Here is a 23,200-nt window from a genome sequence, read left to right as displayed (position 1 = left end):
AAAGAGTACCAAATAGCTTTCGGACACTGAAAACTTTCTCCGTGATAAATGAGAAAGTTGCACTGGCCGTTGCCCAAAAACAGGGCTGTTCTTAATCCTGCCAAATGTACTACAGAGAATCAAACAAACAATGCCAAACAGGTGTGCTTGGGGCTGTTCCGTGTGTGCACTGTGCAGAGTTAACTTGTTTAAACTACAACTCTGAGCAATACAGAATTGTATCTCCATCCCAGTCAGGGGCGGAGCTACCGCGGGGGTTGGGGGGGTGGTCAACCCCCAGCCCGGACCTCCTGGGGGCCTGGGCTATCAGATGATCGATGGACGATTTTTTACACAGTCACTCACGACTGATAAAACCAGTGGGCCCCCGCGATTCCCGCATCCTCCCGCAATTAACCAGATACAGAGCTTATATAGCCTATAATAGCCTACACTTTAGCAAAATATCATGTCTGATGAGAATGTACTGCGCTGGACTGTACAAGCACCGTGGAGTCTGTCTCACACTCTCTCCAACAGACATCCTCAGCCACGCTCCAAAAGTGGCAGCACCTGTCACTCATTAGTAGGCTAATCACTCTGTGCATGAGGACTTAGGAGTGCATTAGCCCTACAAGCAGAACCCAATGGTACTGAAGTTTCTGACATTTTTTAGACCCAGACCATGGGGTCCTATTCCACCTCCACCCTGCCACCGGGTACGCACACATAATTAAACGTAAACACCTTCGGATAAGTCCTTCTGCGCTCTTTGAGGATTTTTTTTCGTGTGAGGGTTTCTGAATGTGTGAACTTTAAGTACCGGGTACCTATAAATACCGCTGCGAATATCTCCTGTGGCGCGGAAGCCGTTAAGTATTTTTAATACTTTGTTTGACCGATTTGGTCGCTTTGATTCTTCTCTTCCTACCTTGTTTATTGACACCTCATTGTACCGCCTATCTGGCTAGCGTGGCGCTATAGCTATGACAGAGCAGATCAGAGGCAGGAACGTAGCCGGCACAAGGCAACCGCACATCGGGAGGCGGTACAATAAACGGTAAATAAATAAGAAGAATCAAAGCGACCAAATCGGTCAAACAAAAAATACTTAACGGCTTCCGCGACACAAGAGAATTCGCAGCGGTATGTATAGGTACTTATAGTTGACACCTTCAGAATAACGCAAACGAAAAGAAGACGTCAAACGCAGGGGGTTCCGAGAGGGGCTAGGAGTGCATATGTGTGGAGTTCCTTTTCTCCACAACGGACTTTTTCGCATCTAAACCCCTTGAAGTTGTTGCTTTTCCCTGTGTGCGTCACTCAGCAATAAGGTGAAACAGAACACAAAGATGAGTAGCTTATTTATTTTTAACACGCAGCACCCCTCTCTCTCTCTCCATCTCTACGTCTGTCTCTCTCTCTCTCTCTCTCTCTCTCTCTCTCTCTCTCTCTCTCCGTGTCTCTCTACGTGTGTCTCTCTCTCTCTCTCTCTCTCTCTCTCTCTCTCTCTCTCTCTCTAGCATGTGTGTGCACTGCTGCGCAATGTCTGTGACACAGACGCGGTCAATAATATATAGCATAAATAATAGGCAAAATATAACACTTTCCCTCTATCTGTGACTGTGATCAGCTCCTCACACAGGGGAGGGTTCGGCGAGGCCCAGTCGTGCTGTCTCCCCCCCGGCCCGGCCCAATGTAGTTCCGCCACTGATCCCAGTCTCTCTACCTGTTCCCTCTCTCCTTCCTCCCTTCACTCCATCAGAATCACAGTGCTCTTTATCATGGTATGGTCTGCACAGGCATCCGTGATCCTGTTGGCACTGACATTGCCACTGGCTAACCCTGTACCCACCGCTGGCATGTAAACATAAACTAATCATAACTCTAATCTCAACATGGAATCGTGCACTCATGAAAGGGGCCCATCTGTGAGGGTATATAGCAATTAGCTGCTGTCATATGGCACAGCATGAGAGGCATATTTAGATTTTTGTTCATATTATCCTTGGTAAACCTACTGTACAGAATAGAGCCATGCAGGATAATAAATACGGTTGTTTTATCCATGATAAGGATGCAATAGGATGTTTGTTGTACATATCGCAGGCAGTCAGAACCGCAGGTGCTGTTTTAAATGGGTGAATTGTTTAGCATTTTATCTTCTGAAAAGTGCCCACCTCAGACAAATAGCCTACTTTGTCTGCCAACAGAAACAGTGGTTGGACGCATCGATCAGGGAAACAAAGCAAAAGACGCTTACCAAACTGAACAATGGAATGAAAACACACACACACACACACACACGACCCCACTATGTGAGGTTGCCCCCGTTGCACCATAGGTACAAGCAACAAAGACTAAGAGCAATCAACAAAGCAGCAGCATCCATCAAATAGAAAGAGGGAATTGTTTGTGTATGCATGTGAGGTGTGCATGCGTGCAATTGCAAAGATGTGTGTACAAACATACCGGTACGTGCGTTTGTGTCTTTACCTTCCGTCCTCCTGTGTTCAGCTTAATGGTTGTGAGGAAAGGGTCAAAGATCATGTGGCTGGTCTCGATGTTGACAGGAGACTGTCTCTTCCCCACAGAGCACAGGTTCCAGGCCGAGTTCACCAGCCCCCAGAACGATGGCACTGGAACAAACACAGCACAAGGTGTACAAAAGGGTTAGCATCTGCACTATAGAGATAGGGAGTGCATTCTTTGGAGGGGTAGTAGACTGATGGAGAGGGTTCAAGTGTGAATTTGTATTCCAAATACATTACAACGCCATTATTCGTTTCCACTTTGCAGTTGTATAAATGGATCTAGCCGTTCTCAAAGTCAGGAATTCAATAACCACGGTTATGGTCTAATAGGCTCATCATCCAATGTGAATGCTTGGAATTGGGATAAATTCCATAGCCATATTTAAAAACTAGTAAGAAAACTAAATTAATATGAGGTTCAGGTTCACACAATACACAAAGTTTGGGCATTTAGCAAACACGGCATGAGTTCCAACCAACTGACTATTAAATAAATGTTGAGTATGTACAACGTATTTCAACGCAGTATCTTAAAGATACGTAGCTAAGATAGGACACTCATTGAGTTCTGGCACAAGCAGAAACATGACCATGAGCCTGCCTGATGCAAACTAACCTGCAGTGACATTCAACATTTCAGTCTAACCAAATACAATTTAGGCATTTAGCAGATGCTGTCATCCAGTGCGACTTACAAGTGCAAGATCACAGTACATGGCATGAACCCTAATCAACTACAAGGTAAATAAATGATCAAGACAGGGGTCCCCAACCTTTAATGAGATTTAAAAGATTTTCCACTGGTGGGTGTTACACCATTGCATAAGTGGAGGGCTATCAGCAATTGAAATAATATTAGATATGTAGAATTTTACATAATGGGCATATTTTATATAGATTTCCTGTTACAGAATCTTACGTCTTCCTTTTCTTCTTTTCTATTCTTTTGACTACTGTATATACTGTTACTGAAAATAATTTCACTGGTTTGTTCCTTCATCATTACACACCATCTGGTGTTTAAAGGCACATTTCAAGGAACATCTCCAAATATCCATGCTAATGTTGGGAACAGGAAATATTCCTGTTCGCTTACCATCCAAACAGTTGAAGTTTGGCTTTAAATGCAAACCATTCAGTTGCCATTCTACCCTGACAGATTGAGTTCATTGAACATGTTGAATATGTCGCACAATTAATTTTCATGACCCATTCGACCCATTCGTCGTCACTGAAATGTGCTGCCAGCAATGCCTGTTTATCTGAAAGAAATCTGTGCAGTTCACATATCTCAGACACTGGCCAGCGATATCCGCCCTGGATAGTCATCTGACTTTTAGTGTGAAAGAGAAGTCTAATAGGCTCATCATCCAATGTGAATGCTTGGAATTGGGATAAATTCCATAGCCATATTTAAAAACTAGTAAGAAAACTAAATTAATATGAGGTTCAGGTTCACACAATACACAAAGTTTGGGCATTTAGCAAACACGGCATGAGTTCCAACCAACTGACTATTAAATAAATGTTGAGTATGTACAACGTATTTCAACGCAGTATCTTAAAGATACGTAGCTAAGATAGGACACTCATTGAGTTCTGGCACAAGCAGAAACATGACCATGAGCCTGCCTGATGCAAACTAACCTGCAGTGACATTCAACATTTCAGTCTAACCAAATACAATTTAGGCATTTAGCAGATGCTGTCATCCAGTGCGACTTACAAGTGCAAGATCACAGTACATGGCATGAACCCTAATCAACTACAAGGTAAATAAATGATCAAGACAGGGGTCCCCAACCTTTAATGAGATTTAAAAGATTTTCCACTGGTGGGTGTTACACCATTGCATAAGTGGAGGGCTATCAGCAATTGAAATAATATTAGATATGTAGAATTTTACATAATGGGCATATTTTATATAGATTTCCTGTTACAGAATCTTACGTCTTCCTTTTCTTCTTTTCTATTCTTTTGACTACTGTATATACTGTTACTGAAAATAATTTCACTGGTTTGTTCCTTCATCATTACACACCATCTGGTGTTTAAAGGCACATTTCAAGGAACATCTCCAAATATCCATGCTAATGTTGGGAACAGGAAATATTCCTGTTCGCTTACCATCCAAACAGTTGAAGTTTGGCTTTAAATGCAAACCATTCAGTTGCCATTCTACCCTGACAGATTGAGTTCATTGAACATGTTGAATATGTCGCACAATTAATTTTCATGACCCATTCGACCCATTCGTCGTCACTGAAATGTGCTGCCAGCAATGCCTGTTTATCTGAAAGAAATCTGTGCAGTTCACATATCTCAGACACTGGCCAGCGATATCCGCCCTGGATAGTCATCTGACTTTTAGTGTGAAAGAGAATGTGCTTGTATCCTCTTGTATCCTGCTCATATGGTTGAGGGTGTGTGTTATGCATGGCTATGAATATTTATAGCTCCCATCGCTCTGATTGAAGACTTAGGAATAGGAGTTATTATGAATCTCACTTTCCAGCCAATATTTGGTCATTAGTAGTAGTCTTATTGAAATTCAATGATCGTTAAGCAATAAATGCCTCATGCATCAGTTTAACAAAAAACAGGATTTTTGCAATGTAGAAAGAGTGGCACTGGCGACGTGAAGCTAAATATATTTTCATTGCAAATTGAAACTGAGATGTGCCAACAAGTAACAAAGATATATTTGCATAATATAACAAACTAGCATCTTGCAAACATGAGGGATACAAAGAAAGAAGAGTGAAAGAGAACAGGCAGAGAATTCAATTAAATGTGTACAGTATAGTCAGCCAACACTTACTGTAAGGCTGACAGGACCTAATGACAGTGTGAATGTCAGAACTGTGGAATGATAGACATCTCAGGATTATTATTATGAAAGACTTGGCTACCAGAGGACAAAATTAATTTCTTGCTCAGGGTGGGAAGCGTGCCAAACCACTCTCCACTCCAGCAGAGTAACAGCAGTTCAGCTACAATATTGGCTATAGCCTAAAGCATTTTAATATTTTTTTTCTTATTATATTGTGTATTGATTAGTCACTGGAACTGTGCAGAGTTCATTCTATCTTAAGAGATTTCCAACCGGCTTAGAGGAAATATGAAAATAGGTAAATTTGTGATGGATCATGAATGAGACAGTAGAGAAAATGAGTTCACAGCTAAATATATGACTATTCCTGCTAGAAGTTGTTGAATTGCGACAAAAGACTAAATAAAACATTTGAATGAATAAAAGAACAGCATCAACAAAAGTGCAACCTGTACTTACAAAATAGTGGAAACATTATCAAAATGAAATGCTACGTAGATTAAATATTTCTGTATTTTTGTGCTTTTGCACTTACACTCAAAAGCATAGGAAAGAATCATGAAAATGAAATACTAAGATAAACCAGAGTTGCTCTAGAACTGTCTGCAACCACTGCCAGTGTTTTTGAGCGAACTTACAAAATGTTCAAGACCCACAGAATATTTTGTTCTATGACGAAGATCTATCAAGATCAAAACGTTTAATTCAATAAAGTCATTATTTACCAAAACAATGGTGTGCGGGCCCTACCTCCTTCCATTGTATGACGATGTAAACATCACATATCTCAAAAGAAAGAACAGAGTCTCTACTTTCATCTGGGGGAAAAAGTGTTATACTGCAATGTTATTAGTTAGTGAATATAGCTTGTTTTCACAAAAACACTGTCTGGAGACATTGTTATTTTTATTAATCCTATAATTTAGTATTAAACTAAACTGGCTTGGATTTGTTTAGATCACGTTATTTCCAGGTGTACTCTTCTTTGAAAGTCCTAGGATCACTCACAGGTTGCGGAAGAGTGCCAAATGACGTACCCATGTATCAATGGCAGTCATTGAGTTAAATTATGTTGACTTTAACATTCCTTTCATTAAATTTGGTGGTTCAAGTTATTGTTTACTAGACTGAGAGGCTTTGGTTAGTTGTATATTTTGGAAGAAAAAAAACTGGCAATTAGTGCTGCCCTAATTTACACTGTGGATGTGGTTATGTAATGACGAAGTCAAGTAATCTGTGCAGATGGTCTGGAAGAGGTGAATACGAGTTGTGGATCGGGGGTGGGCGCATGTCTAGCTCGCCTAGATATATTCAGAGAGAGCAATGCTCATTTGAGTAAACCACGAGGCCATACCGAGGCCAACATACAGATGTGAGTAACATCACAGGACGATTTGGGACACATCATGGCCCTCATTTATCAATCAAGTGTAAAATCTGCCACAGATTCGAGTGCAGGTTTCGTAGTACACCCACGTCGCCACGGCATTTATAAAGTGATCGCAAACAGCTGATCCTTCCTTAATTTCGTTCTAACGTTAATAAATGTCACGGCTGAAATCGATCTGGCATGCCCTAAGAAATCAAGCCTCGCCCTCGTTTTTGCGACCTGAACCACTGCTATACGATCTGGAAACCATGGTTACCGTGCCTTTCTGCCCGCCTCACCCCCCTCTCTCATACACACACACACAGACGCACACACGCTGCACGCACACGCAACTTGCAAGCCCAACTAACTGGTGTGTTGTTAAATAAATAAAGAACGAACACCTGCATGAATTAAATAAAGTTGTAGGCCTACCCTGTCTGTTTCCCTCTCACCTCGCTTGCCTTGCTGTCATGTCCAAGCACGCATGCACCTACATGACACATCGACATCGCATCGCCATGAATGGAATACGTTTGGGCTGGCCTATATTAATTTTACCCATTCGTGCGCAGTGCACGGCGAAGGCGTGAGACTGCGCACTGCTGTGATATTAAAGTCCTGTGGGTGAGTGTCAGTGATGTCTGCATGAGAGATAGGCTATCATGTCGTCAAGGCAGTCATAATCAACGTTTATGTAGTGATTTGATCATTGATGAACGAATCATAAACATATGGATGAAGGCTTGCTTGCATGTGTGCTGGTATGTATTGGCGACGCACGCCGCGGTCCTCCCGACCCCCGAAAATAATCTCGCTTTTATCTGAACTGTCAAAACTGTCAAAACCTGTCTAAGCACTTAAATGGTGAATGATTAAGCCCCTTACGCCTATAGCCTGCTAGTACTTACTACAAATAGGCAAGCTGTATGCTTGTGATTGTCACTTGGAAATAAAGGCGTGCAGTCCATTTATGCCTATTTATTTAAAATAATATCATAATCACATATGCCGCATCACTGCATGCGCTCCAAAATCATCTCACAAGTGCGCTCGCATAACAAGGCCAGTAAAGCACTGTTTGATTAAGCACAAACTAATACATTGTAAACATGTTATATTGTTTTTAATTGCGCGATTTTAATTACTTATTTTAATCTCTCTTTTGTTTTTTACATACACATACCGTTTTATATTAACATTTTAGGAGTGAAAGCATATGTTTAAATGCCTGTGACAGCCTCTCAGCTGGTCAAACAATGCTGCTCCGCTGTTCTACGACAGAAAAACAGGTGAGGACAAAACGTACACCAGCTCCCGAGCAGACGTGGGTTTTGAACGTTGTCAAGTTCAATTTCAAGCTTTGCCGGAAATGGTAAATGTCGAAAATGTCGGTAATTTCGGCGTGCACCCATATTTTGGCTTACGCACGGTTTATAAATGAGGGCCCATATGTTTTGTAGTGAAGGACAAGCTCAGACCTACAGGCAGCCATGAATTTGTACTTAAAGTTATCACAGTTAACTGTGTCAGACTAGCGTGAGCCATGTAAGAACATGTTCTCAAACTCCGACCAGTCACAATGGTGCAGTATCACATCTCAGCCAGGACCTTCTGGTCATTTCAAAGCCAGTGTACCTGCTTTTGCAAATTACCCCATCCAACAAAACTGCCTGGCAAATAAAGAAAAAAGGGTAAAGAGAAACGAAAATGCATTAGAGATTTGTTGAGTCATCACTTGTTAAAGGTAGCCTAGTATTGAATGGGTGGTAATTTCTTTCAGGATAGACCTCCCGGAAAAGGTGCAGTAGGCTATGTATCGAAAAGCTATATGATGGAGGGATGCGGAGAGAGGGAGAGAGCGTTTAGCAGAGCGAAGGAGAGTTGGAAAATCAGGGGAGGAAAGAGGGGGGCTGAGAGAAAGCGAGAGACGGAGAGAATAGCAGCCGTCCGATGCCAGATCCTTCAAGGAAACGACAGGAAATCCATGACCGGAATGGGAATTGGAGTGTGGAGGGATCGATCCATTAAGCCCAGGCCCTTGTCGTAAACGTACACATAATTATTAGCCGTTGATAGATTCCTGAATGTGACTGCGGTGGCGGGGGACATCATTCACTGCTGACAGAGGCACAACCACCACTGTCAATAATCTCAGAGTCCCTCCTATACTGTCGACCCCCCCCCCCCCCCCCCCCCCCATATATCACTTAGGCCACTGGCGAGCATTAGAGACACTTTCATTTCTTATCGTCACACTGTAAAACTGGACAGGGATATATGGCGTGGCCTTTTGGAGATGGCAGCCATACTGGGGGGTGTTATGTATGAGTGTGAAGGACAATGCGGGTGGGCTATCATTATTCATTGTTATTCTCCTTACTCAAAGGGATCTTGATGGCAGGGATTGCTCATTGCGGGATATTTACCCACATTTGCCAGATCTGAGTACTGGTTCTCTGTGTCCAGCAAACAGTTATTAATCATATTCCTCCTTTAATAACCTTCAAACGTTCCAACCTCACTATTCTCTGCCCCAGATTGTGCTCTCTCTCTCTCTCTCTCTCTCTCTCTCTCTCTCTCTCTCTCTCTCTCTCTCTCTCTCTCTCTCTCTCTCTCTCTCTCTCTCTCTCTCTCTCTCTCTCTCTCTCTCTCTCTCTCTCTCTCTCTCTCTCTCTCTCTCTCTCTCTCTCTCTCTCTCTCTCTCTCTCTCTCTCTCTCTCTCTCTCTCATACATGTACAGTATTTCAAACAGCAGTTTTGTAGAATACACTTGACACGATTTCTCTGTGTGAAGTTTTGTTGCCACACTAATTATGTGGAAGAGCTTGGAGTGTGAACTGGTTCATCCCTGTGGGTTTATTAAGGTTCAGGGTTGATGTGTGGGTGAGTTTGGAGGTCTAAAGAGACACACTGCTCAATTAGGCTTCATTAATTACTTCCTCAACCAAAGGTCTTGCATTTAGCAGTGTGCTCATGAATACAAAGACTAGAATTACACATCGTCTTAGTGCAGGTTAGCAGTGGAATCCAGAATGCACATTAGGCTATAGGTTTAAGGAGAATTCCGCCCTAGCCATTCTTTTTACTGAATTCCATCATGTGTATATCAACAAAAAATATGGATATATTGGATGCTGGCTCTTTTAGAAAAAAGTAGGCGGGTCTTACACTGGTTCTACAGTCTACACTATGTGGATGTCATGGAACAACAACACTCGAAAAAAGATATACATTTCCGATTGAAGAAGAGATCTAGCGTAAGGGCCGCCACGGAGGGTAAATCCGCTACATCGGTATGGAACGCTCAGCGTGTTTTTTTGTTTGTTTTTTTCCCTTCTGTGACGAATAGATACGGGTCTACAACTTAAGGTACAAAACCAGCTTGGGCGGAATTCTCCTTTAAACAGATAAAGAAGTTAGATAGGGTTTCAGTAACCTAACTGCTCCTGAATGAGAAGGTTGGTGCCTTGCATGGTTGCCTCTGCTGTCAGTGTGTGTGTGAATAGGTGAATGTAATGCATTGCACATTTGTAAAGCGCTTTCAATAAATGTGCTATAGAAATGCAGACCATGCATTTAGTAATGCAATCCATTTAAAGCACTTTGGAAAAATGGACGATATAAATGCAGACCGATTTAAATGAAAACAAGAAACCTAGTGGTGTGCATCAGTGAGCTCCATGGCTCATTGCCTTTCATTTTGGGTGTCTGGTAGTGTGGTTTGGTGTTTTCAGCACACTCTGGTGGACAAATTGGCAGACCATGACAGACACATACAGATGAACAGACACAGCTCGACTAAAGAGAATTCAGTTCCCCACAAATACATCCAATGAGCATTTCATCCAAACAGACACTAAAAAGGCCCTATACCAACTGTAGTTTTTACTACCATCATCCAATGTAAACCACTAGTGATCCATGGCATAACTAGATAAAGTGCCCCTCGGGGCACAGGTCTCCACCAGGGCAGGTCAGGTTGTGGCCTCCTGGTGGCGCTATAATAGGCCAATGTGAAAAGGATGCCATTTCTTCTTATGCCTTGGATGGCAATTGGATGATTTGAGAGACTTCTGCAGGGTTGGCTTCAGAGTCCAGCATTCACTGCCGTATAGGAGAACATACTCTACTGTTGAAGAAGCTGAGTTTGGTTTGACAGGGGAGGTTGGAGTTCCATACACTGGCCTTGCCGTTCAGGAACCTCCATGCAAGTGCCTTCCTCACTTTCAGGTCTTGCTCGGTTGAGTTGACCCATGAGCCCAGGTACTTGAAGTCCTTGACTTCTGATGCTCTGATGCTTCTGATTGCTCTGATGGGATGTTATAGGTGATAACTTCAGTTTTCTTGGCTTGGTCTCTAATGCCCGGAGTAAGTTGGGAGGGACACCGTAGGCCTTAAGGATCTTCATCATCGTGCCTCTGTGGATCAAGTCAAAAGCCTTTTTGAAGTCGATAAAGCACGGCAGTCAGGCTGTTCCTTTATGAGAGCCAATGTTAGCCATTTAGGATGTAATATGAAATATTGAGATGTGGTCCTTGAGGATTGTTATAAAATGCAAGTTGTCCAGAGCTCATGAAAGGTTGAGAGCCACTGCTGTAGTAGGTATGAATTACCTATGCGGGAGTGAAGGCGGAGTAAGCATTATTGTACTTGTTACACATATAATGAATCTTGAACTCATGAACTTGAACTCATTAAATATGCTCAGCCATGCCCATGGAGATATTCTTAATGAAATGTCTTGATTCCGTCAATGGGATATGGATGAAAAGGTTTAGAGTAATAGTCTTTGGGAAACAGGAGGAAATTGCCGAACTGCAGACTGTATGGACGCATGCAACCTTACACACAAACGCATGCACGCTAGGGCTGGGGCGGTATGGGATTTTAATTACCGCGGCCATACCGCCGGTATGGCGGTTATTACCCCCCCCCCCCCTTTTGGGGAATAATAAGAGGGCTAATAAAAGTTACAGGTATGGTGTGTGCGATATTAATTGTGAGATTACCATAATGACGGTAATCATTAAAGGACCACTTTTTAACCTATCTTCATATAATAGGTCCTCACTAATAATCATGATAAAATGGCACGTTTTTTTCTACTCGGTCTGTGTCACATAGGAGGCCTAATCTAATTGAATACCCCTGCCATAAAGCATTACACTTGTTTACAAGAGGGTCCACCATTTTCAATTCATCATATCATTTTGTACACTATGCACTTCTATAAAGCCAAAAACAGGAAATCATCATAAAGGAGGTAAAAGGGGGAAAACGTATACAGTGAGGGGGGAAAGGGGTGGGTGGAGTCAAGGGATTTACATCTTGGGCGCCTTCGGAAATGCGCCCTGAACGCACTGGTGTGCTCTCTTGTCGTTCGTTTATTCAGTGCACTCAGTGCGTTGTCGTTCGAAAATCGAGTGCGCTGCACACCGGGTGTGCCGAGTGCACGCACTGAGCGACCCTACCCTGAAGCTGGGGTTGTCCGGTGTGATTCGTGTGAATGCGTCACAGCTGTGGTCGTTCGGAAATAAGGCACACTGAACGCACTCTGTGACGTCACCGCCCACCACACTCAACAAACTGACCACATTCCCGAACGCGCCCCTAAATGACAGTTGGTAGGGCGTTCCACATTTTTGTGGCATAGGAGTGAAATGAATTTAGGTGGACCCTCTTGTAAACAAGTGTCCACTCGCAGTTAACAGTCAACAGTATTGAGTTGTGCTTGAAATGTAGTGTAATTCTGCAAACTGTTAATAAATATTTTAATCAATCAATCAATCAATCAATCAATCCTTGTTTGTTTGTGCCGAATCTGGGTTGCACATGGTTTTTTGAACTCCCTCTGGTGTTGTTGTGTTGCTGGCATGATTAGACTGACTGAGCGTCACTGTTTATTATGATACACTTTTCATTTCATAAAAAAAAAAAAAAACATAAAAAAAAAAAAAAAAAAAAAACATTTCATAAAAAAAAAAATATATATATATATTTTTTAATTTATTTTTAACCGCGGTAATGAACCCGATACCGCGGTATGCGTTACATACCGGCGGTATGGCGGTATTGCGGTTATTGCACCCAGCCCTAATGCACGCACGCACACGCGCAGTCTATCATACTCTATCTTCAACCGAAATGCAATTCTTGGATGAGCTTCAAGAAAGTATGAAAAGTGCCTTCCTATGTAATTGCTGATGTGAAGATGTGTTGAAACTTCCTCCACCGCAATGGATACCGAGAGAGCACTGAAGGAGACCTAACAGCTAGGGGATAAATGCTTACTCAAGCAAGTATGGAAAATAACATCTTAATGATAATGAATGCCTGAGAATGGCATTATAGAGCCTGTCTATTCTGTGAGGTGCATGTTTGAAATGTTGCTTTGCACTACATTCTTTCCGCATTATTTGGTGGAAAGGAGTATACTGGAACAGTGAATAGAAGTTTTATTTTATTTTATTTTAATTTAAACTTTGAAATTGCAGTATTGCACCATACGTAAATGAATAGTGGGGTGTCAAAAAATGTCAAAAAGGTCCTGCTCCATTTGGTACCCCACTGTGTGTAAGTACCTGCTCCTTGTGCAAGCACGCAAGCCTGCCTAGCTAGCTAAGCCATGGTGGCTAACCCAACCATGGTGTCTGTAGGCTCTTAGCACCTGGCACACAGGCTCATTACCACAGTTCATCAATAGACTCTTATTTTATCAGGTGTAGCATTAGCACTAATGGGGCTAACACAGGCGTCTCTGACAATTAAGGGAGCAGACTGTAAATCATTGGCCTGCCATTACCAGAAGGGTAACTACCTCAGGTGCTAAACACCTTTCAAGTTCCACATGTTGAGTAATGTTGAGTGGATGTGCTTGCTTGCGTGTGTGTGTGTGTGTGTGTGTGTGTGTGTGTGTGTGTGTGTGTGTGTGTGTGTGCGTGCGTGCGTGCGTGCGTGCGTGCGTGCGTGCATGCATGCATGCGTGCGAGAGAGAGGATAAGAGGAAGTGTGTCTATTAATTGCATATTGTGCAGACTGTGTGTGAGAGCTGTCACTATGAGTGTCTGTCTTTGTGCATGTATATTTGTGCACATGTGCGTGTCTGACTGTCTGACATACATCCCTATTCATGCTCTCACACCTGCGTGTTGCAACAAGAAAGGGGGTTCTCAGGTAAACGGCTGGTGACATTGGGCCTCGTTTGTGCTTGTCCTGTGATGCTAGGGAAATCCTGCTAGGCTAGCAGAGCGCAGGCCTCATTAGCGCAGACCAGTCAACAGAACAATAAACATGCCAATCAAGCTAACCTGTTCCGTCATGTTGTTAATGGTCTGGGATATATAACCTGGCGGCCAGCAGAGGCCTCTGCTCTCAGGGGCGGAATAACAAATCCACCCCCACACCCCAGGGGGAACACACACAGATCCATCACAGGCTGTGGTGGATGGACGCTGTGGGGCAACAGGGAGAAGAAAACAAGGGGACAAGAAGGGGTAAAGGATATCTTCTCCTTAAACACGCACATCTTGAACTATACAAGGGATTTGAAGACTTGCTGCATAGGGCTGTACAAATGAGGGTGTCTCGTCTTCATTTCCCCGGGTGAAGACAGAGGATTTGAAAGAGCCAGATGAATAAGCTAGAGGCACGAAGTGAAATCATGCAATTAACCAGAATATCCAGAGGCCTGACAATATCAAAGTTGCATGTGCTTTGCAATCCTTCGATACTGACAGACAGATACCTCCAAGAAAATTACCAGCGGCAGCAAAAATGTCAAAAGCTAGACTACTATACAACTCACCCACTACTCTGCATTAGTAGCATGCCTTTATCTTAGTACTAAGTGTGGCAGATACTGTGTAGAAGAAAGAGACAAACCCAGAGTCAGTCATTCAGTGTGTTAATTACCAGCAGGTCGTTTAGAATTTAGAAGACACAAGACAGACTGCGACAGCATTTGGAAAGCCAGCCCCCCCCCCCCCCCCCCCCCTCACACACACACACGGACTCATCACAATGGTACTTCCATTCTCAAGTGTTTTGTGTGACTAACCACAGTACACCCCCAGAGAGACTCTAGAGGCAGATAGCTGCCCTATAAGGTATAAAAATCACACCCATGTGAAGTGAGGGGCACTCTTATCGTACATCATCATACATCATCTCATTCCGGCCAATCAGAATTTGCGTCCTCACCTTCGTCTTCAATGTTTGTGTTTACACAAACACTCAAAATTGTCTATTCATTGTCAATGGCATTTAATGTTTGCGTTAACATTTGTGTTTGCACATATAGCACATATTCTTTTTTGCCATTTTGCATGAGATGTTAGCACTACTTTTGTTCCATGTGATATTAACCTATTCCAACTTCCGTCCTCCATGGCTTGCCAACTCAGACAGCCCGCTCATCGACGCACAAGGCCATTGGCTGCTCAGTGAGAAGTGAGAACACTTGCTTGTCTGGCAACTTGCTCGGGCACTCATCACACGCCTCAAGGCCTTGCTGTTGGCGCGCCTGCCTTTGATTAAAATGTGTTGTAAAACCTTGCACATAGTCCATATGGCTGAACTTTTCTAAAAAAAAGAAGTGTGGAGTGTGAAGGAGTGTGATGAAACATGCAGTGATGCTGACAACAGCACCCGGGGTCGAAATGTACATGCCTTGAAGAAAATGAATGAGAAAAAAATGAGAAAACCCCTGTGCTAGGAATAGAAGCAGAATGAATAAGTACGGTAAAGGAGATTACAGCTCAGTGACTCCACACAGCCTGCTGCTCATTGTGTATTTACGTTTCGTTTTGCCTCATTGTTCAGTTTGAATAATGTCCCCCTTCTGCCTTCCCTGGAGGAGTTGTTGCTGATGACAAAATCTAGAAGACCATTCAAATGGAGGTTGGTTCTCTTTCACCCAGTAGAGAATCTTTTCTAGCTTGAGCAATCAAGTGAGCCAGCTTTTTCTTTTTTTCCCCTGGTTTGACCGGGAATAAGAGTTGAATTACATCCAAAGCATTGAGTATAGTGCACTGTGAACACCATTTTAACAGACCCCATATCACAAGGAATTTCTTTACAGAAAATGTGATTATTGACTGAAAGGCCGGTTCCAGGTAATAATCCATCCAGTGATTTGAGTCTGGCTTATTAGCCAGGCTACCCCCACCTATGGATACATAAGCCTAGAATGAAGTAAAAAAATACTTTTACACAAAAAGGAGGGAAGTACTTGCTAATCTCTTGGCTTAAGAGCAAGATAAATTCCTGTAATAGAAATCACTGTGTCCGCTTTCATGTACCAAAAAGCGAACTCAATGCTATCTGACAACGAGGCTTCATCTCCTCATAGCTCCTTTCATTGGCAGGATTTTAATAAGGGCTTCTCTTTCGAGTAGCGGTCTCACACAGTGTAAAATCCTCAGTGTTCATTTAACCGTGTGAGTGTATACACAAATGGAACAAAAATGACCCTTTACGGGTCTCCCACTTCATTCAATGCAGAGGAAGTGTTCTGTGATAACAGAGCATATAGAGACAGCCCTGCGCGAGTGACAGCATGGCCAGATCCACACAGCCTCTTTCAATGCCACTTCCTCTCTTCTGTGTGGGTGTGTTACTTGTCTCACACACAGTTCCTACTAATGAAGGGAGGGTATTAGAGCTGAAAGCCTTAGTGTTCACTGGCAATCGAGACCTGTTCCCCACTGCAGTGTCATCAGTGTGATCAAGAATGTCACTCAGCAGCATCTCTGATAGCCATATTCGTTTCACACGACAGGCTTAGTCTCTGTATGGTGGCATAGACGGTACAAATGGGACAGTACAACACCTCGCAAGTCCTTCTGCCTCATCCTCTGGACACTCCAAGCTGTCGAGAGGTCGAAAACCCTCCAGCAACCGTCTGTGGACATGTCCCAGGCTGAACCATCAGGGAAAACAGAGCCAGCAGTCTCACACCGCCGCCCGGTGACAGAGCACGGCGTCCTCCGCATCTGCTCCGACAGCAGACACATAAGCCGTAGGGAAGTCGCTGACTCACCGGGTCTCTCCCGGTGACACTGCGACCTCCACACTCCACAGCCGCTCTCATGGGCCTGGGAAGTCCACACACCGCTGCCCCGATGGCGGACCGACACGCCGCAGGGAAGTCGCCGGGTCCACTGCCTCTCCTCCCGCCAGCTGTTCACGGGAGGGGCCGTCAGGCGGCGTGGTCGCCGTTAGACTACGCCGCTGAGTACATCTTGGTGTGATATCCTGACACACAGCCACCGCCACAGAAATTGCAAAAGTTCCAAAAGCTGCACCCACTACATTAACGGTCGAATAGTTAGAACGGGTGTTGTTTGACAAAGTTGGTCCACACGTGCACGCGCACACACACACACACACACACACACACACACACGGCGGCACGCACGCTTGCATGCACACACACACACACACACACACACACACACACACACACACACACACACACACACACACACACACACACACACACACACACACACACACACACACACACACACACACACACACACACACATACATAATATTACAGTAATGAGCTCTGCAAAGTCACCGGTAGGAGCCATTTAGAAGCTTATCTTCGGAGATCCACCACTTCGAAGTGATGCATTTTGTGCTCTGTTTCGAATTAAACATTTCGTCTGTAATGTATCTAGACATGCCTTGAGCAATGGGTATACTAATGTGCAGCAGCATCTCAACAAAAACATGTGCAGTGCGGTGGTGGGAGTGCGTGTTATTTAATGTTACATCATCCAAAACACATTGGAGCCCTCGTCTAATAGGCAGCGTGGGTGTCGGAGTGGGTGGACTGGCGACTTGGCTGATAATTAATCATGTCACTGTACACAATGAAATCCTCAGTGTTCATTTGATTAAAAAAATATTCGACCCGGCGACTGCGTCCATTCATCCACTCTCAGGATTTTACTGTGTATTCGACTCTATACAGTCGAGTCGACACTAATACAACTTAAACAAGAGATCCCAAAATGCCTCTTTTATATGCTAAACAACGCAGAGCAGGCAGACAAGACCCATGCAGCCGACACTCACAGAGCAAAGCAGTGGAACTATGATGTATTTTTCTTATTTTCCCCTTCCTTTCCCCTCCACCCCGCCTTGCTCACATTTTCTATTGAGTCTCGCAAAAGATTCAATAAGTGCTTATGTCAGCTGTCTTGCCGAGTGGCGTTATGCAGAGAGCCCAGTCCACAGGGTCTGTTTTACATTATCATACAAATAGCTCCTTCTATGCATGGCCAAGGATCACATCTAGATAGGAGCCGTGGTGAGATAAACTGACAACGGAGGAGAACAACTCTATAGATCTCCCTTGATATTCTTCTGGCTCTGCAGTGTAAAGGTCATTGTGACAATGGCATCAGGTCACTTGTGCACCATGATGGAATGGTTGGTTGCCTGTGGAAATATGTATGAATGTGTGTGCCTGCGACTCACACATGCACACACACAGAGTTGCAGTTTTTTTCTGGTTATTAATTCAGCCTGTGGATTTGATAGAGAGATTAGGAAATTACTAGAAATACCGCATTGTGGTTGTATGCCTCCGACCAAACAGTTACCAATAACATTTTGTGTCTGTCCAGACTCAATGAAAACGTTTGTGAGGCCACAGTGATTGACCATGGGCTTGATCACCTACTTCTAATCAGTTCACCCTTGTGCCAAATGTCCTGACATTGCATCAAAGCGTTCACAAGGTCGGGATGGACAGATAGATGTATGGATGTACAGACTAAATGTGATTCCAAACCATTGGCGAAAAGAGAAAACTAATCAGCTCAGAAGTGAAGATTAAAATGTGAGCCTGATGCATCAGAGAAATGGTGACCGAATAGTATAGAGGGTATGTGCGTGACATCAGCATCAAACCCAGAAGTTATGCGGGAACACCTACAGAGTGGCAAAAAACTACTTTCTGGCTTTGACAATCCATACATCCAAAAAGAAAAGTCCTATATGATTGCATTAAACTACGTTAAACAATGTTAAACTCACTTTGCCATTCCCTTTATGCATGCGCCCTCAATTGTGACTGCAAAATACCTACAGTGTGAAGCTCCTTAGCGTTTGCAATTAATATACATTGTCTGACATGTACTGTACATAATTAGTTCTCAAATTAAATGTTTGTCAAACTACACTGCTGTGCCGTGAGACAAGTCCAGGTGTGCATTGGGATTTTGTGGAAACCACACATTGCTGCAATATAGACTTTGTTTAATACTATACAAAAAGTTATGAATTACCTTTTAATATGAGTAGTACCGGTACTAATTTAAAGGAAAATGGTGTATCCACTTTCAACCTAGTGTCCCTAATTTGAACACCCCCCCCCCCCCCCCCCATCTCTCTATCTCTCTCTCTCATTAGCAGGCAACAGTGCAGCACTGTCTCTCTCTCTCTCTCTGTTTCTGGCACAACAGTGCCCCTACTGGTACTCATAGTCATACTGGTGCTCATTAACGTCACATAGGTGAACCAACACATAGGTGAACACGGACATTGCTGTTCCTTGGAGTGGTTGCACCATTCAAAAAATACCAAGTAAAAGAATGATGCGTGATAACTCAGTGATGCTATTTTCCTACTGATAAGAATAAAGGTGTGCTTTGGACACAACCACAAGACAAGCACTGATGTACACTTGCACAGCCATTTTTATCTGTATTTATAAGCTGCAAACATATGCATGCATGCATGTTTGTGTTGTGTACTTTTATCTAGCGGACACATGAATGTGGATGCTTAAAGAATGCAAGTGTTTGTATGCATGTGTAAGCTTCATGCTGCATGCAAGCTTACACATTCTTTAAGCATTGCATGTCTATCAATGTGTTTGTATCAAGGCTGACACACAGGGATGTGAACACTCAGGGAAAATGAAGGTTGATGCACGATGCGTGTCAAAACGTTTTAATTATTGTTAGCTCAACAGATTATCTTTGGTATCATGTGTCCTCAGGGTTGCAAACAGCTATGCACATCAATGGAACCTAATCAGATTTTCTCCATCCAGATAGGTCCTGTTTCCTTTCATCATGCTTAGCTTCAGTCCCTTTCCTGTTTTACATCACTTAGCTCGGGTGCTTATTATTTATTCCAACCGAACACACAAACTAGACAGCATTTTAAACAAGGCACTGCAGTATGACAGATTATGGATGGTATATAATATTATTAAAGTAGAGACAATTCATCATTCAAGGTTATCAGGCAAGTCAGGGTGGAAGTTTAAGAGAACATTAATAAGGCGTGAGTCTGGACCTGAGGGCTATCCCTGAGGCTGGATTTGGCGAATGTGCTACATTGGAATACTGAGCAGTCAGAGAAGGTTGGTTTAGTATCACACCTCCAAATGTTGACTCAGAATACATTGTGAAACTCTTACTCAAGACAGTATAAAGCCCCCCCCCCCCCCCATTGAAGGCAGGTGTTGTAATGTCCATTGCCTCTAGTGCTTATAGTAAAATGTGGAGGGAGGTCCTATTCGTTTCAGGTTATTACCAGTATATCTGTTTTTACAACAGTCATAAACATTGTGATTGTCAAAGAGAGAAAGGGTGATAAATAGACATTGTAAATGCACCCACGATATTCAATAAATTATAAGGGCATGGAAATAAAATACCCACAGCTATAAAATAGGTCAGACTACACATACTGGGACTTTCAAAATTATTTATTATATGATGATCATTATAAGACGAGCTTGGTTTCAAAGGATAAATTATTGTGAGCTACAAGGACTGGGTATCTCAAGGCATGGAACCCTTTTATGGTATGTAGGCCTACTGTATGTTACATAAAACAGAAAGAAAATGGCCACATTCATTGTGAAAAGGTCGACAGTGGCCGAGGAAGTAGAGCTGCCATCTGGGAGTCCGAAGCTTCAAGATTTGATCCCAACCACCTCCTGACTGTGTGTTGAAGTGTCCTTGGGCAAGAAACCCAAACCCCAACTAGTCCCGATGAGCAGGTAGATAGAGCAGGTAAATACTACTGCAGTACTGCTGGGCCGTTATCCGCGTTAACGTGCTGCGTGAACGCGAGACTCTTATCGCGCGATAAAACATATATCGCCGTTAATCTATTCTCAAAGTTGGGTCTGGGAGCTGGGTCTCTGTAACTGCGAGTGTAGCCTGAGCCTACTTCAAATGGAACCAAAGGACCCTTTTCTAAAAATAAACTCATTTGTACAAATCTGTACAAATGGACTAGACTACCTACGCCGACCTCCACGGGGACCCCCCTTATAGGTCGGCGCGGGGGTCCGCGGCAGCATCATCCATGCATCACAACCAAAACAAACTCTAGGACTAGCTTTGACGGTTGCCACATTTCGTGACTGTGAGAGAGAAACAAGCAACCAGGTCTATGAAAATGTCAGGCCAGATCAAGTCAGAAAATCCGAAAGAGTCCGAAAATAACTATAGTGCTGACTGTCAAACATCATTGTCCAATGTTGTTTTAGAGCAGTGGTTCTCAAACATTTTCATGTCAAGGACCACCAATATTAAAAAAATAAACTTTACAGATAAAAAAGTCCAAAGTAGTTTATAATGACTAGACTTGGCAACACTGTGAACAGTTCCACAAGCTCATAATATGAAATACAAGGTATTAATAGGTTGTATTGTTAATATCCATAATTAGGGCTCCTGGTGTAATGGGCCACCTGGCCTGAGAAACCTTCTTGACCTTACTTCTGGTCATTATTTAGGTAGCGCACACATATTTTGAATGCCTTCGGCAGAGGTCAAATGAACCATATTAATCTAGATTAACTCCAGGATTACAGTGAGATTAATTTAGATTTAAAAAATAATAATCTATGCCCACCACTAGTAAATAAAGAGGGGTGCAATTACAATCCTCGGATTGTAATTTGAGGAGAAAATCACTGCTTCTCTCAGACTGCTTGACGTCACTTGACGGGTGCGCACACGCAACATGGACACAATCGAGTCCTTTTAATTGGACAAATTGGGTAGCCTAATACAATAATTTGCCGCTAATTACACACTTCCCTCTTATAGCCCTGGCCTATACTATGCACCAGCTTCAGCACCATGGAGAGCTACAGAGGGTCAGAGTGGACAGAAAACAGTATGATTATTCAATAAAGCCAAACAACTAGCCTTTCAACATACTGTAGTGTTATGAGCAGATAACAGCATCAATACTGCAGGCAGTTGTTTAATGTTAGCTTACTTATTATTCAATAGAGTTGCAATGAAACCGTCTTACTTATCTAAACGGCCTCCTATTCCATTTGTCACAAAATGTTTGCGTATGGGCTAGAGCTCTTCACATTGTGTGCTTGTAGATCTGATATTTTCCAAAGATTTGTATGAATTGAATACATTTGAAAACCTATGAAATGGGACATTCTGCATAATGAGTACATTCTTTTGGTACTTTAAGTACGTTTTGACACCAATACATTTGTTCTCTTACTCAAGTAAAATTGAAAAAAGAAAGCTGGACTTTTACTTAACTAACAGTATTTCTACATTGCCATATTGATACTTTTACAGTACTTAAGTAAATATAAATTATTTTCCCACCAGTGAATGTACCGCTATGCATCCCATGTAATGGATCTGCACCTGTGTGATAGTGTTCCACTGTGGCAGTGTGTGAATGGGTGAATGTGAAGTGTGTGAATGGGTGAATGTGAAGTGTAGTTGTTAAGACTAGAAAAGGCACTATAGCTGTAGGCGCATTCAATTTACCATATCAGAATTTTCTTACGCATTTTTTGGCCGGGTAAGTTATAAAGACATTTTATCAAATCAAGTCTAGATTATGTAGCCTAGTATTTTGTTTTGACTACCGTGAATTTACATAAGCTCTAATAATTACTAGCTACCATGGTGTTCAATATATTATATATTCATGAACCTTGCAGTCTTTTAAATTTCTACTTTATTTTTTTTAATTCAACACTGCACCAGTCAAGAAACGCTGGCTTTACTAATTACATTAAATTACGTTGATGTTATGGCCAGCAGCCAGGGAACAGCTACGTTACATTAATTGTAAAACTGCTAGGCAACCAGAGTAAATAGAAATTTCTAATAATACAATGTTGCATTGTTGCCCTAGATTAGGCCCTTGCCATGGTCATTGTACAAGCTAAGCTTATATGTAATATGAGACTTTTCACTGAAGTAGCAATAGGGTTGAGTTTTAATTAGAACAAATAAAAGCATGGATGATTTCTCCATATCGCCAAAGGATAAACGTGGCCTAATTTTGTGCCTTACTGTTTAGTTGTACTTGTTCAGTGGTTTGTTGAGTATGCACAGATCTTTACCGCTGCTTTAATCCAAACGGATCCCAATTGACCATATGCAGACCGCATCCATCTATTGACCAAATGAAGACCATATGCAGACCGCATCCATCTATTGACCATATGCA

At 42.7% G+C, this 23,200-nt stretch overlaps 1 protein-coding gene across 1 annotated transcript in view; it reads right to left on the bottom strand.

Annotated features, from left to right (window-relative positions):
• Nucleotides 1-23,200, bottom strand: part of ca10a (carbonic anhydrase Xa) — a 185,181-nt gene that overhangs the window by 99,570 nt on the left and 62,411 nt on the right. The window contains 1 exon segment of the mRNA XM_083786708.1: nucleotides 2,476-2,618. Coding sequence (XP_083642834.1) covers nucleotides 2,476-2,618 — 143 coding nt within the window.

Source organism: Protomyctophum parallelum, assembly GCF_964188405.1.
Source record: "Protomyctophum parallelum genome assembly, chromosome: 17".
Classification (NCBI taxonomy): Eukaryota; Metazoa; Chordata; class Actinopteri; order Myctophiformes; family Myctophidae; genus Protomyctophum; species Protomyctophum parallelum.
The sequence above is the reverse complement of the archived record's forward strand: the minus strand, read 5'-3'. Positions and strand labels throughout refer to the sequence as shown.